The 14,433-nt window shown below is 46.0% G+C and overlaps 6 protein-coding genes across 6 annotated transcripts; 3 read left to right on the forward strand and 3 right to left on the reverse strand.

The window, feature by feature from the left end:
* Positions 1-477: 477 nt before the first annotated feature.
* On the forward strand, positions 478-1,268 carry N7483_012780 (NPP1 family protein; the record flags this gene model as incomplete). Its single annotated transcript, XM_057096207.1, has 2 exons — positions 478-719; positions 776-1,268. The coding sequence occupies 2 exons, from the start codon at positions 478-480 to the stop codon at positions 1,266-1,268; spliced, it is 735 nt and encodes a 244-aa protein (XP_056942178.1).
* Positions 1,269-1,797: 529 nt separating this feature from the next.
* N7483_012781 (putative ABC multidrug transporter) lies at positions 1,798-6,557 on the reverse strand (the record flags this gene model as incomplete). Its single annotated transcript, XM_057096208.1, has 12 exons — positions 1,798-1,896; positions 1,958-2,397; positions 2,455-2,614; positions 2,674-2,880; positions 2,936-3,243; positions 3,298-3,391; positions 3,442-3,617; positions 3,697-3,971; positions 4,032-5,946; positions 6,004-6,166; positions 6,214-6,258; positions 6,321-6,557. Coding segments are annotated over 12 exons (4,119 nt in total), but the record flags the coding sequence as incomplete, so codon positions are not given.
* A 719-nt stretch (positions 6,558-7,276) lies between these two features.
* Positions 7,277-9,639, reverse strand: N7483_012782 (Zn(II)2Cys6 transcription factor; the record flags this gene model as incomplete). Its single annotated transcript, XM_057096209.1, has 6 exons — positions 7,277-7,831; positions 7,891-8,114; positions 8,167-8,462; positions 8,520-8,712; positions 8,753-9,486; positions 9,542-9,639. 6 exons carry the CDS (start codon positions 9,637-9,639, stop codon positions 7,277-7,279), a joined length of 2,100 nt encoding a protein of 699 aa, XP_056942180.1.
* A 499-nt stretch (positions 9,640-10,138) lies between these two features.
* Positions 10,139-11,249, forward strand: N7483_012783 (uncharacterized protein; the record flags this gene model as incomplete). The annotated part of the gene is made up of 6 exons (XM_057096210.1): positions 10,139-10,232; positions 10,305-10,636; positions 10,695-10,756; positions 10,824-10,968; positions 11,046-11,113; positions 11,207-11,249. 6 exons carry the CDS (start codon positions 10,139-10,141, stop codon positions 11,247-11,249), a joined length of 744 nt encoding a protein of 247 aa, XP_056942181.1.
* Positions 11,250-11,714: 465 nt separating this feature from the next.
* Positions 11,715-12,590, reverse strand: N7483_012784 (DUF1115 domain protein; the record flags this gene model as incomplete). The annotated part of the gene is made up of 1 exon (XM_057096211.1): positions 11,715-12,590. One exon carries the CDS (start codon positions 12,588-12,590, stop codon positions 11,715-11,717), a length of 876 nt encoding a protein of 291 aa, XP_056942182.1.
* Positions 12,591-13,757: 1,167 nt separating this feature from the next.
* N7483_012785 (uncharacterized protein) lies at positions 13,758-14,288 on the forward strand (the record flags this gene model as incomplete). Its single annotated transcript, XM_057096212.1, has 1 exon — positions 13,758-14,288. The coding sequence occupies one exon, from the start codon at positions 13,758-13,760 to the stop codon at positions 14,286-14,288; it is 531 nt and encodes a 176-aa protein (XP_056942183.1).
* Between the last annotated feature and the right edge of the window lie 145 nt (positions 14,289-14,433).

Raw genomic sequence — 14,433 nt, forward strand, 5'->3', positions numbered from 1 at the left:
TTCTGATCAGGATTGATAGTGACATTCAAGGTTTACCAAGCATGTTAGTATGAAGCAATAGCTCACCGCATGATAGTTTCATGTTGTTAACGAGGGTTGTAGTAAAAATTAACAGGTCATGAAGAACCACCAAAGCGAATCAACCTTTCTTCACAGACCACGAGGATCAACACCTGCAGCCACTTTTATAGCCAAGTGGAGTTTCATATCGGCGATCATTCTCCTTTAGGTTGAAAGCCCGTTTTCTAGTCCGTGTTGGCAGCCTGAGATCCCGACCCCGGAGCTAGTGATCTTCCCGAGGTCCCCCTGAAGTTCAGAGGTATCCAGGTGCTTAGGTATCAATTCACATTGATCTAGTCTTGGGCTGATAGCGGAAAACAAATCTTATAAAGCGACCGACCGGCCAGACAATATTGAAAATAATACATCAAACATTTCCAAAATCATCTCCGATCATTGGAAATCAAACACTTCATCATGGTTTCCGTCAGTACCCTTTCTGGGGGCCTCAAGTTGGCAGCATTCAGCTACTTAGCTACATTGGCCACCGCCAGCCCATTGACAAGCCGAGGAACCATTGCCTCTGACGAAATTGTGGGATTCGCTCAAACTGTTCCTTCCGGAACTGTGGGTGATGTCTATCTCGCCTACCAGCCTTATCTGTATGTGGTCAATGGATGTGTTCCTTTCCCAGCCGTTGATGCGGAGGGTGATACAAAGTAAGTCTTCCGACTCAAGTCTCTCAACAGTTTAAACCTCATCCTAACATCAGCAGTGCTGGTCTCGCCGTTACAGGATCTTCCGATGGCGACTGCAGCAGCAGCACAGGCCAGATTTATGTTCGCGGCAACAGCTCTGGCGATTACTATGCACTGATGTACGCTTGGTATATGCCAAAGGATGAGCCATCTGACGGTCTCGGCCATCGTCATGACTGGGAGGGTGCGATTGTCTGGCTTTCCGACTCCACCAGCACAACAGCTGACAACATTGTTGCTGTCTGCCCTTCTGCTCATGGAAACTGGGACTGTAGTACTGATGGATTCACACTGGATGGCACTGCGCCATTGATTGATTATGAAAGCATCTGGCCTCTTGATCACTCCTGTGGCCTGACAAGTACTGTGGGTGGTACTCAGCCTCTTATCGCTTGGGAATCCCTCCCAACAGTTGCACAGGAGGCTCTGGATACCACTGATTTTGGAAGCGCTATTGTGCCTTTCATCGATGCGCACTTTGATACCAACCTGGATAATGCCAGTTTCTAAGAGCTTGGCAATGGAGGTGCACTGAGGGATTGGCTGCATTAAAGTTTGGATAAATCTATTGATTATATCTTTCCATAACTCGGGCTTGAACCTGTCACATGTGCAATGAAAACATTAGTATGGACCTCTAGATCTAATTCACGCTATACACGGACGTAATCTATTCATGTATAACTTGAATTTCCCACCATTCAAATAAATCAAAGAAATCTATATTGTCAAAACTCTATATTATGTGTACTGTGTTGGATGTTTGTTCAAGTTGTAGCGGGGGTGGAGGAAGGAAAATAAGCATCGAAAATGCAAGGGTGACAAAAAGTGTCTCCATGTAGAGTGTACAGGCAAGGGATAAGAAATTATATACCGAAGAATGAAAAGCGGAAAAACGAATGAGATCGGGAGTAAGGGGACAGCAGTATGAGTCTTTTCTGTCATGCCGGACCCTGAAGAGAGGATTGATGAAAAAGACCCGTGAAAAGGAGAGGAGAGAAACTCAGGTAGAGATGGAAGCAGCAAGAAGCTGGCACATCTATTCAGATCGGGCGCTCTTAGTCTTCTTACTTCGAAGCTTCATCATCAGGAACACCACAGCATAAGATGAGATACAGAACAAAGCTGTAATTCCAGTCTATAAAAGAGGTTAGTCACTTTCTTTTCGAATATAAAACCCAGGGCCTCTGTGAACTTACATCTCTCCAAGCATAGTACTTTTCCTTAATATTGAAGGTCTTCGCATAGTCCGCTCCAGTGGAGTATTGGCAGAAGGAACATGTTTCGGTCGCGTTTGAGTCCAATAGATAACCGGCTTGCGACGAAAGGAAGTCGGCCATATATTGACCACAGGTCTGACCGGATGGGGCACTGAATTTGATGTACTCAGAAGGCTCACACTTAACCTTGACATCCCAAAGAACTTCACCCAGAAGACCACCGACAAGGTAGTTGAAAGGATCCAGGTAGTAGATCCAGTATCTCCAGAATGCTTGCATCTGACTGTAAGGAACGACAACTCCGGCAAAACTGACCAGACCAGCTCCAATCAATACTGGATTCATCACAGCGGCGAAGTACTCGTTGGGTGCGTAGGCTGCGATCGCTTGACCGATAGAAGTATAGAGGAGCTCGTAGACTATTCATTCGGATGAGTCAGGGTGACAAAATCAAGGTAAGACAGATTAATACTCACAGATCATCTGGAGGTAGAACTGGCCCGCGATCCGGGACACAACTGGAAAACCGGCTGTGTAGTAGAAGCACAGGAAGTAAAGAGTGGCACAGATAATGAGGTATGGAATCTCAGTTACTGCTTGAGCGCCAATAAATGCAATCCAATGGTAGGTTTTTGACTGAAAGAAGATAAAGTGGTCAGTAACAGAAAATCAAATACGCCTAAATGAAGCCGAACCTTCTTTTCACGAGTCTCAAAGATATCTCGGTTCTGCAGGAAGAAAGGCTGCATTTGATTGATACATCCGGGAGCGACGAAAATGAAATTGAAGATGGCGAAAAGTCTTAGCTGGAGGGAGAATGATCCATCTCCGACCTTCCAGAAAGTGAATCCACTGAAGAGAGCAGCAAAGATATGAAGGACGATCTTGTTCCACATGTAATCCTGGAAATAGTCAGCATCCGTGCTTCTGAAGTCTTTTCTTAACAAGGAGACATACTGGAGAGCGCCAAATTTGTATAGTGAGACGTTTGGATACCAATTTGAACTGGTACCAGTGCGAAGTCGCAAAGTTTGCGGTATCTTCTACATAGTCAGGATCGGCTAGACCAGCTGCATTGAGGGCTTCGAGCTCTTCCAAGGCACGTTTGCGCTCATCAGATTGACTCCAAACCTCGACCCAATCAGTGTTTTGCGTTGCGCTGCCCTGGACAACTTCAATGATGTGCTCCGCTGGGTTAGCATCTGGTGGACAGGGTGCACCATTGCGAGCGAAATAGTCCAGAATTTTCTTTGACTCGTTTCCAGCTAGAAATAGGGATTAGAATGCGTAGATCAAGTTTACATATGACTCAGACTTACTTTCACCGAAATAGGTCATCCGACCGCCCTTGGCGAGAAGCAACAGGCCATCAAACGCGTCGAAAAGGACGGCGGAAGGTTGATGAATTGTACACTAAAGCTGATCAGCATGAGAAATATTGATTCGAAGTCTGGCTTACTTACCAACACAGCCTGTCCACCATCAACAAGTTTGCGGAGGAAACGCACAATGTTAAACGCGCTTTGACCATCAAGTCCTGATGTAGGCTCATCCAAGAACAGTAATGAGGGTTTTGCTACCAACTCAACACCCAGGGTCACACGCTTACGCTGCTCGATACTGAGTCCGGCTCCAGGTACTGTGGTCCGTTAGTGAATCGAACATATATGGTACAATGGAGAGAAGAGCAGAGATTGCCGGTGTGGTGCCAGTCTTACCTCCGATCAGAGCATCAGAGATGTCATCAAGTTCTAGAAGAGTGATGATGTGATCCACGTATGCAAGTTTTTCTTCCTCTGAAACAGTGGATGGCTGACGCAGAAGAGCTGAAAAGACGAGTGCTTCCTTGACTGTCGCTGACTTTTCATGAACATCAAGCTGTTCGCAGTATCCGGTTGTTCGCTGGAAACTGATTCCTTGAGGACGACCATCAATGAGAATTGATCCGTAAATCTCACCTGAGTCCTTGCGCTGGGCAAGAACATCCAGTAGTCTGTGGGTGAATTGGTCAGTAAGAAATACGTGTATAATAAGCATGAAATCTGGAACTTACGTTGTTTTTCCAGCTCCAGAGGCACCCATCAAAGCGACCAAGCTTCCTGGCTTCACAAAGCCAAACACCTTGTTTAACAGTTGCTTCTTCTCGCCATGGAATGGGACATGGTAATCAAGATTATTCCAAGTAAATGTGGACTGCTTCCTTGAGCTGGACAGAGCAGTAGCGTCGACTGATTGCTTCAGCGCAGTGGATTTCTCCTCATCACCCTTGTTTCTCTTCTCACTGCCGCGCTTGTACAAGAGCACAGATGAGCCACTCTGGCTGTTTCGTAACTCAAATCCGAGGGAGGTAGTAACAATGAAAAATATCCAGAAGCCGATCAAAATACCGAAGCTTCGCCAGATATGGTGGAACGAGTAGTCATACTGCTCGCGAATGTAGTCCTCTCCACTAATTATACCGTTCTTGCTGCCCAGAACAGAGCATCCTCGGTACGGGGATGCCGAGCTGGGATAGCTGTCTCCGTATGGAATATAATCTGGCTCAACACATTTGAATTCGCGACCGACAAACTCATTTGCCATGAGCGCCTCAAATGAGTAGGCACCTGGGTTGAGATAGAAGATCCAGCGGAACCAAACATGCATCTTGTGGAAGGGGATTAGGTAGCCACCATAAACAAAGAAAACTGTCGAAAGCAAGCCGGAAATCTTGGATGCATTTCCAAACTTCTGACACACAGCACCCACTGTGCGGAAAAGCTGAATAAAACACAGGTTTTGCACTATAATGATGATCCAGTAGGTGAAGAAACGCCCGGCATCCATCTGCAATGCGGCCATGAAGTAGAGAATCAAGGAAAAGCAGGTAACTTGTACCATGACGATCGGGATATCTGTAATAGCACTTGCAATGCAGAATGCGGTCGGTCGGTAAAATCCAAAACGTTTCTGACGGGCAAGAATAGGACGACCCATGAATGAGCCTGTAGTCTCCGACATAGACTCAAGAAGAAAGTACAATACTGGGAAGAAAAGCGCGCCAGGTCGCAGGAAAATCGATGAGCTGTCATCTGCAAGGTTGTAGAAGAGCGAACCGCAGACCAGTGCTTGAAGAATAGCTGAGCAGACCCTGACAATAAGGGAAAATTTGTCTCCCCATATGATTTGGAATTGACGTAGAGTACAGGCACAGATTTGACTCCAAATACCAGCGGTATACACGCTTTGTTGGCGGGGAAGATGCTGCTTCTTCTTTTCACTTGATACAGCGACCTTCAGGTCCTCAGTCTCGTAGGTGAGCTTTTCAGGTGATTGAATGGAATCACGCTGTTCGTTGCAAATCGAGCTGGCCTGATATCTGGCTTCAAAATCCTCTGCTGTATTAGGCACCGTTTCTTCCCAACCGGGACGAACGATGCGTTCTGTCAGGACAGTGACTGAGGTCAAATAATCAGCGATATTTGCACCCTTTGGACATATGAATCCCAGATCTTCAAAGTAGCTTTTGGCTAGTGCCCGGGGACCATAGTAGATGACTCGTCCATCGGCAAGAACAAGAACTTTGTCGAATTGATCGTAGATTCCATTACCGGCTTGGTAGGTGGTAGTGATGATGGTTTTGTCATTCTCATCCGCTTCACGTCGTAGCAACCGAGCAAATTCCACCGCTGCTTTGGAGTCGAGACCACGAGTTGGATTATCCCACATCTGAACTGGACTCTGTCCTGCCATGACCTCAGCAAGTGAAACGCGCTTACGTTCACCTCCAGAGACTCCACGAATAAATTCATTTCCAACCAGTGTCTTCTTTGTATGACCGATACCAAGAGAGTTGAGGATGGTATTTCTTTTTTCCTGCACAAAGTCGTTCCGATTGCTCAATTCCTCAGGACGTTCGTTGGGAATCTTATTGCGCAAGGCGAATTTCATAGTCCGGTTCACCGTGAGTGTAGGGAAGTGCAGATCATCTACAAGGAGATTAATTAGTATTCATCTCATTGTCGAACCGATTGACTGCGACTTACCTTCATTGTTGAACATGATTTGCTGACGGAATTGTCGCGCAGCTTTATGATCCATGCTTCCATATCTTGTCTCTCCACTGATTTCGTCAAAAGACGCACGATCATTTGAGAGAACTCGCAGAAGTGAGGTACATCCAGATCCTGGACGACCCAATACCAGAAGCTTGGATTCATTAGTCTTGATCGACCATGAAGTTGATCTAGACTTACCATTTCGCCCGGTTTCACTTGACCAAATACATCCTTCAAAATTGTCTAAACGGCCAGCCAGTGGTTAGTACAGAACGGCTCCGGTACAATAGTGGGTCGAATCTCACTCGTTTGGAACTTGTGCTCCGTTTAAACAAGCCCGAAAGCTGACGAGGATCGACATCCGACCATAGAGTGCTACCTAATGCAGCATCAGGAGCTGTCACTCGGACATTCAGATCACGAAAAGTGACTGTGAGCCTTTTTCGAATTTCTTCTCTGTTGTCCTCAACATCCACTGGCGTGGCAGTGCCTGATGAAGGTGTGTCCGAGTCCATCATGACGTTGATATATCTTGTGACGGGCTGAGAACCCAGGTTCACTCCTTAGTTCCAACCAGTTTGATCCAAAGAGTGATACTCTATAGATGAAGCGACACTGATTCCAAAAACCGTGGATCTTCATTTGTACTATTGCTCGCTCTTATATTGGGAAACTGCAGAATTGGTCTATGTTGCTATATCCGAAGCCCCGAATAGTGGATCTCAGCGGGTTTCCACTATCAATATGAAATTGACCGAATGAATCACAGCCATTCGTAGTATCGAACTGTGGGTCGTCGGATCACGGAAATATACCATCTTGACACCGGATTTATGAATTCAGGAGGTTAGCCAATGCTAAATGGTGGTTTTCTCAGTGACCCACCCTGGACTTCTAGAGCTCCCATGGAACCCTGGATTTTTGTACGCGTTTGCAGTCCTCGGATATATGATTATGGATCTTTTTCGATCTGTGTCGATCAGCGGAATCTCTGAATATTCGGATTAATTATGCGATTATGGAAATTAAAACGGCATAGCGTGCGTGATTAGTCCCGGGAATATGTATGCTTAGTTACATGAAACATCCGGAATGCCGTCAGTGACTCGCAGTCTCCAAGCAGGAACCTTGAACTTGAACACAATCGCCAAAGGTAAACCACTCTTCCCTGTGTGTAGGCTGTTGACGGAAGAAAGAATTTTAAATATGCCATTCACGCGTGGGAGACTGAGGTTGAGAGGACCACATTTTTATCATTATATCATGCAAATCCGCTACCCTGTGGAAACAAAGGATCCGCAGACTGATAGACAGAAAAGAAAGACTCAAGATCCATGGTAGAAAAGTCAAAATCCCATCCCATGTCCGTCTGAGTGAAATCAAGCAGGTCTTCGTTCGATGCGCCAGATCGACCAGTTTCGGGTCCTTCGATTGGTGGGAATTGCCATTGAGAAGTTGACGAATCAGATGGAATATTCCTTACAGAATCATTCGGAAGACTAGATCCACCAGGTGCTTGTAAGCTGTTCAAAATAGCGTGAGGTTGACCGAGGTATGGACGTTCCCCAGCAGATAATGGATCGCCATCCCTATTTTGGGGAGACGACCATTCATATGATGGATTAATTTTCCGCAATGTTGTCTGAATAGCAGATATAGAGCTTGCAATAGGGTCGCCTTGTCTCATCGTTGACATTGTTTGCAAAGAAGCATAGACCCAGGGTAGATGAGAAGGTGCGGAATCGGTGTCATGGACTAATTCATATATCAAGGTGAAAGCGGAACTGCCTATGAAATATCCGTGATACCGTAGTTGCTAGAATGTGCGTCATTAGCCTATGTAGGTATCAGGGGAATTATGTGATTTCTTGATACCCTGACAAGATCGTTGATACGAGACGCTTCGCTCAAGTGATGTATTGTCTTTCGTGCGGCATTCAAAACATAATTGCATGCTTCATTCAACCAGGGTGGAATTTCTGTCGGACGACGTGATGTTGAATCGCTGCCTTGTCGAGCTGCCATTTTTCTTTCCCGTTGAAGATGACCGCGAAAGATCAAAAAAGGCCGGAATGTAAGAAGTTGGGTGTGGTAATACACTAGGAGAGTTTAGCCATGACATCACATACTGTGTGGATTGAGGGACCATACGAGTGGTAAAGATCGTTTGACGAACACCAAGGGGTCCCGTATGAACATCAGCGTCCCCGAATCCAAGACTCTGTCGAGAGAATTTTTCGTGGTCGCGAAGGTCATTGTTAATTGATCTTGCCACGCGCCACATATGAAGCAGAGATTCGTGGTGTTGGCCATATATCTCATCTGCAGAACGAGAGATAGATTGGCATAGATGAACAAATACTCTTATGAATGGGTCTTGCGTATACTCGATCGCGACATCCTTCAAGGATAACGAGCTAGGACGGCCGGTATGAAAGCAAAACCACCTAAAAGTCTGATTAAGATGGGAAGGGCAAAGAAATGGAAAAGAAGACGGTACATACGTTTCGAAAACGTAGAGAGACCAGAATGTTACTCGCCGTGCCTCGACTTTCTCTGGCGTTTGGTCTTCTCCGCCATAGGGAACATCCTTATGCAAACCTGCCGCGAGCGCTTTGCGAGAGGCAGTCCCAAGATGGAGAAATGCAGAATTCGGTCGGCCCTGTTCGTTCTGGTAATTGGCGTATATCCAGATGTCTTGTTAGTAAAGCCCAATGCAAATCAAGGATTGAGGGACTTATCAAAAGCAACGAAACCTGAACGGTTTGGATATTGACGACGTCATCATAGGAAGTAAGCATTGACTTGACACGTTCATATAAGATATCACCCCATGTAAAGAATTCCGTACCCAAAGATGCAGTCGCCATAGCGAGCAGAATCGTAGCTTGGGTGAGGACGTCAAGGTAACTGCCGGGAGTTGGGTGATAAAGCTGTTCTAAGCAACTTTCCAAATATGCCTGCGGGAAAAAGGGCATCATATGATACAGAGTGGATAGGAATCGTGAAAGAAACAATTTAGCTGTGTCATACGGTAAGAACATCGCAGAAGGATCACTCAATGCCGACTTCCCTGCATCTTGAGGATCTGGCGTGCCGAAAAAGATACGACGGAAGCTGAATAGTTCCAGTCCGGCACCCGCTTCCTCGACTCCACTTGACATGCCTGTATGTGCCATTGGGCTGGAAACGAGATCGCGATAAATATGTTGCATGAGAGAGAAGTGGGATGTGGGGCCATAATAAAGTTGCATTGGACATGACGGCGATGCCATATGTGTTGCAGAGACACTATTAGGAAAATTATTCATCACCGATGAGCTTCGCTGGCGAGACGGTCGCGTCGGGTCGGGCGAAGTTCGACGCGTCAGTCCCTCGCGACGGGTCTCTTCGTATTCATGTTTCTTTCTGCGATGTCGAATGAAATCCCTGTAAATACAAGGGGTCTCTCTTCTTTCGCATGTCTTGCAGCTGAATGATCATTGTTAGATGGTTGTTTGAAATTAATTAGCTGCATTAATCTTACGGGTTTAAACCGTTGCACCGGATCTTGCGTTTCCGGCACTCCTGGCAAGCCTTAGGGATGCGCCAACCGGGGCCTGGGGAATTTGATGCCTCAGCCATATCCGAGAGTTTCCACTTGTGAGCTGAGCACTTGTGTGGCCCTTGGGCTCCTGATCAGTTTGTGTACTGTAGTCGGTTTTCTCTGCTTCATCCGTCTATATCCGAGGGGGGTCACGTGGTTTCCGCAGTGGGTCGTATTGATTAGGTGAGCCATTATATATGCGCCTAGGTAGGTAGGTATGTGCTATTATTGGTATTATCGCTATGAGGTGAGTTAACTGACATCGATTACAGTTGAAAATAAGTTATTTGATCAAGTGACATTCACATGCTTCACATGCGTTAGTTCAAGTTCTTCATCATTTCCCCATTCTCCGCACCTCGACGGGCCGAGGCCGGGAGTGAGACCCTGTATTGCTCTTAGTAGCGGCCCTGCAACGCCGGTTTACAATGCCGGTTCCGGGAACTGTGAGAGAGTATATAATGATGATAACTCTTTGCAAAAACCTCGCCGATCAACAAACAAAATCAATTTTTGGTTCTTAAACACCATTTCAAAATGTCTTGCGAAGCTTGCCGTACCATTCCTCCAGTGGTCGCAGGGGAATATACTCCAAAGGGCCAGTACGAAACAATAGCCGGGCTTAGAACATGTCAGTCAATACAACTCCAAATTCTAAGGTTCCATGAATTGAAGCACCTGTATTAACCTCAACTGTCTTCAGACGTTACAGGAAATCAGGAATCCACTGCTGGCATAGTGGACATCTATGATATCTTCGGGTTAGCCAGCCAAACTATCCAGGGTGCAGATCTTCTGGCGCAACGACTCAACGCTGTTGTGCTGGTGCCGGACTTCTTCCAAGGGGATGCACTATCTCATGATATTATTCCACCAGACAGTGAAGAAAAGAAACAGAGGATGGGTGAATTTCTCGCTACAAAGGCGAATATCCCTGAGAATGTGAAGGTCTTGGTGGAGGCTGTCCAGGACTACAAAGTTCGATTTCCGACCGTGGCCAAATGGGGAGCATTGGGTTTATGTTGGGGTGGAAAGGTAATTTTGTCTCAAACATAGAATTTGGATGGCAGTTTTGATCTTACTGGAATTCTAGGTGACTGCCCTAGCCTCTGGGCCTGATACCGAGTTTGCTGCATCTGGCCAAGTTCATCCCGGGTATGTTTAGAACCCGCACACGAGGATAGTTTTTCTGAACTTCAACTGGTTGCTAATTGATTTTTAGTGCAATGGATTTGGCTGATGCGAAGGCTTTATCAATTCCTCACATTGTGTTAGCTTCCAAGGATGAACCAGCCGATGTGGTTGGAGGATATGCCGAGACTATTGCTACAGGAAAGGGTGGTTATGTGGAAACTTACTCCAGCATGGTGCGTTGTTTCAGTCCGATTCGGCATTCATCGTCATGTTTAACGTCTCTCGCTAACACAATTTGTCTCCGAAATAGTGGCACGGATGGATGGGCGCCCGGGCCAATTTAGAGCAGGAAGAAAGCCGAGCGGGATATATTCGTGGGTGAGTTGAAGATCTTCATTTCCTTTCTCTATCTTCAGGCCATAGCTGGCAAGCCAACCCACGAGAGCCGTCCTAATATTTCCACTTTATCAGATACAACAAGTTGGGTGATTTTTTCGCCGAGAATCTTTCTTGAGGTACAACTTCAGGTTGCAAGGTTAGAAATTTGAAAGATGCATTTGCGCTCAAGACTTAAATCATTTTGAGCTCCCTGGAGCTCTAGTTGAAATGTTAACCTACGCAAGCATGTTTTTTTTTGCCTCTTGAATCACTGAATGAATGACCTCTACCAGTATTCAATGTCCAAGGTCTTATCGACAGAAGCAAATCACATTGTAGCTTGAAACTAGTGTCTACTTTATTCAACGTTTGGAAGAAATCAGAATGAACAAAAAATCAGCTCATACATGTAGTTCCAAGATCAACTTGGTTATTCTATTGTTTCGGCCATTATCACTAATGGCCCCTGCCAGTAGACACCACCTGGGCACCTGGCCTCGACTTTGATGACTCACGCGCAGCGCTCTGATTCCAACTATCTTGGCTATCAGGCACCAAATCAAATGACTTTCATGATTTCCAGCCCAGTTCAAGCTTGGGTTCAAAAAATAACTTTCTCGAATGCCTCTTGCAGTCCTTTACTCCCAAGCCAGACTTCGAAAGCCTGCATGTCGCCTCGATTAGCTCTTTGGCCACCTCGCTCGCCCAATGAGTTCGTGATTTCCTCCATCCCCGAGAAGACTCTTTGAATTTCTGTTGTCTGTCTGAATCGTTCGCTGACTTTTTTCTGGTGGCTCGGGATATCGCCCCATGAATGTGTCTTGATAAAACTCATATAAGAATCGATATCTGTTGATCCACCTTCAAGACATAGAACTCCCGGCTTCCCAGCGAGTACAAAGCCTGTTAGGGAGTATGAAGGAGCGAGATTAACCATATCGTCTCTCTTTTCACGCGTTGAGAGAGACGGAAAATAGAACCACACTCTCACCATTTGGCCACGCGACTCCCTATGCGACCCAGCTTTTTCCGCAGCTCTGGCCATACTCTGCTTCACTTCTAGGAAACGATTCGCTTCACTCTGGATGTATTCAAATACTTCTAGGACGTCACTTTCAGGCATCGAGGTAGCAATTTCGGCTACTTCGGCTTTAGTCATCCAATCCGGCTGTCGAAGCACATAGCCGAGGGATGGGGGTTGGATGAGTGTATCGGGATCCTCGCATTTCAACGGCACAGAGATGTTGACTTGGATGGACTTTTCCCCCTCGGCAAGGGGGATATTGACAGCAAGGAAGACCTCCGAGGGGACTTTAGAGGGTACAGGGCTCTCATCTTGGCACCACTCTCTCAGTTTTTCTACATATTGGATGGTATTCTCGGGTACTTCAAGTTCACCTGGAGACGGGAACATTGCTGTCAAGAGATCAACTAAAGATAATTGGGACTCCATAAGCCCGGTCGGCAAAAGCGACATTTCCGGGGGACTTGAAGGCATTTCTGTCCTTATTTAGGCCCGAGTTCAAAGAATGCAATACCTTGAATTCTGGGTTCACGACACCTGTGGATTCGATACCACTTTGTCAAATTTTTAAGGATTGATGATTTCTCAGATGATTGACATCAATTTTTTCCTGAGTTCAAGTTTGTTCTCAATAACTTCATGCCAGCGGAATTCGGAGTTGAAATTGAACCCCCTGAAGTTCACAACTGAATGTTCAAGTTTTCTTAATCTCCACTAAGTCCATCCAATGAGCGCGCAGCACTGAATAAAGCGCTTATCTCTTATCTGGAATCAATTGAATCAAATTTGAACTTGATATTAAACAGTCCTTGTACGTTCTTCAAATTTAAGATCCAATTTATACAGTGGAACTTGAGTTCCGCATTACTAGTACCTAGGGAATGAGAATCCCTTTCATCTGAGCCTGAGTCTCGGGCCCTGGGGCTGGTTAACTTCAAATATTAGGATCTGCCAGGTGAACATCGCTGCTATCATCTAAATTTATATCTTTAATCACTCAAGTGCTGTAATGATGCTATACTACTCGTACTGGCATCATCATGGCTAACTGATCTTGCCCAGGTGCCACACGATCGTAGTGGTTAATGCACATGTGAACGTATGCAAGTGAGATTCAATTCAACTTGAATAATAAATTAGTTGACATATATCACCCACGGACTGCATACTGGGCGTCTGGAGGGTTAAATCCATTACCGGCAGTTGACAAATCCGCAGAGAGGGGGCCAGGGGCTTATCTCAAGGGTCGCCGCAGGATGAGAAGTTGAAATGATGTTGCCTACTGGCAGGTGGTGTTCAAGTGTGTTATGACTCACACAAATGAGGCTTCACAAAATAAAAGGGCAATTTGAGCTTCATCCTGCTGCCTAGTGGTAGCAAAAATTCAATATTTATTAGAACTTGGGATCAATGCTCTCGTTCTCCCTTTAGATACTAGGTATCACCTTCCACTCCACCCTCTTCTCTCCTTTCCTCAACCTTGGAAGCAACTTCCGTTCTGACAAACTTGAAATTTAAGCGTACACTCCAGGGCTGCCAAGCTTGAGTTCAGGTCACTTCTCCCAGTTCCAACACTCACCTTGGAAGTTTTCAACTTGAAGTTCCTATTTTACCGACAAAATGCCAATGCAATTCAACCCTGCTACCCAAGAACCCTATCTACGCCTGTTACCTCCACATTCAAACATCATTATCACCCCACATCGACTGGACCAATGTGAATATGAAGTGACATCTATAGTGGAGATTTTGAACCATCCAGAAGTCTGGCCCTTCCTCACATTCCCACATCCTTATCTCGCGGAACACGGGGAGGAATTGGTCGGAATAGACTCCGAGGGAAGGCGTGCCGTTGTCGAAGCCCTACGATCGGAGTGCAACCAGGATTCCTGCCATCTACCCAATCCCGTCTTTTTCGATAAATGCCCCTTTGCTTGCATCCGAGAAGTATTATCTGATGATACCGAGGGTCATCCCTTGCAAGACACCTTTATTGGAGATATTGCTCTTGGTCGATATAATTTCTATGATTATCCTCCTGGAAGCGCCGAGAATAAAGCTGCGCGAGCCCGCAATGACGCACTCCCGCCAGGTGATAAGGATATTGTTTGGGGACTGGGCTGTTCGTTGCCCCATGATATGCATTCGTGAGCCTCTTATCTATAGAAATACTAAAGCATCTTAGACTTTTTATCGCCATCGCATCATAGGCGTGGGATCATGACCAGTGTACTCCACTCATTGATTCATGATTGGGGGTTGCCCCGTATGAATCTTTGCGATTTGAGGGCCGGAC

Source organism: Penicillium malachiteum, assembly GCF_028827825.1.
Source record: "Penicillium malachiteum strain IBT 17515 chromosome Unknown utg000005l:1.0-9002435.0:326005.0-9005861.0, whole genome shotgun sequence".
Classification (NCBI taxonomy): Eukaryota; Fungi; Ascomycota; class Eurotiomycetes; order Eurotiales; family Aspergillaceae; genus Penicillium; species Penicillium malachiteum.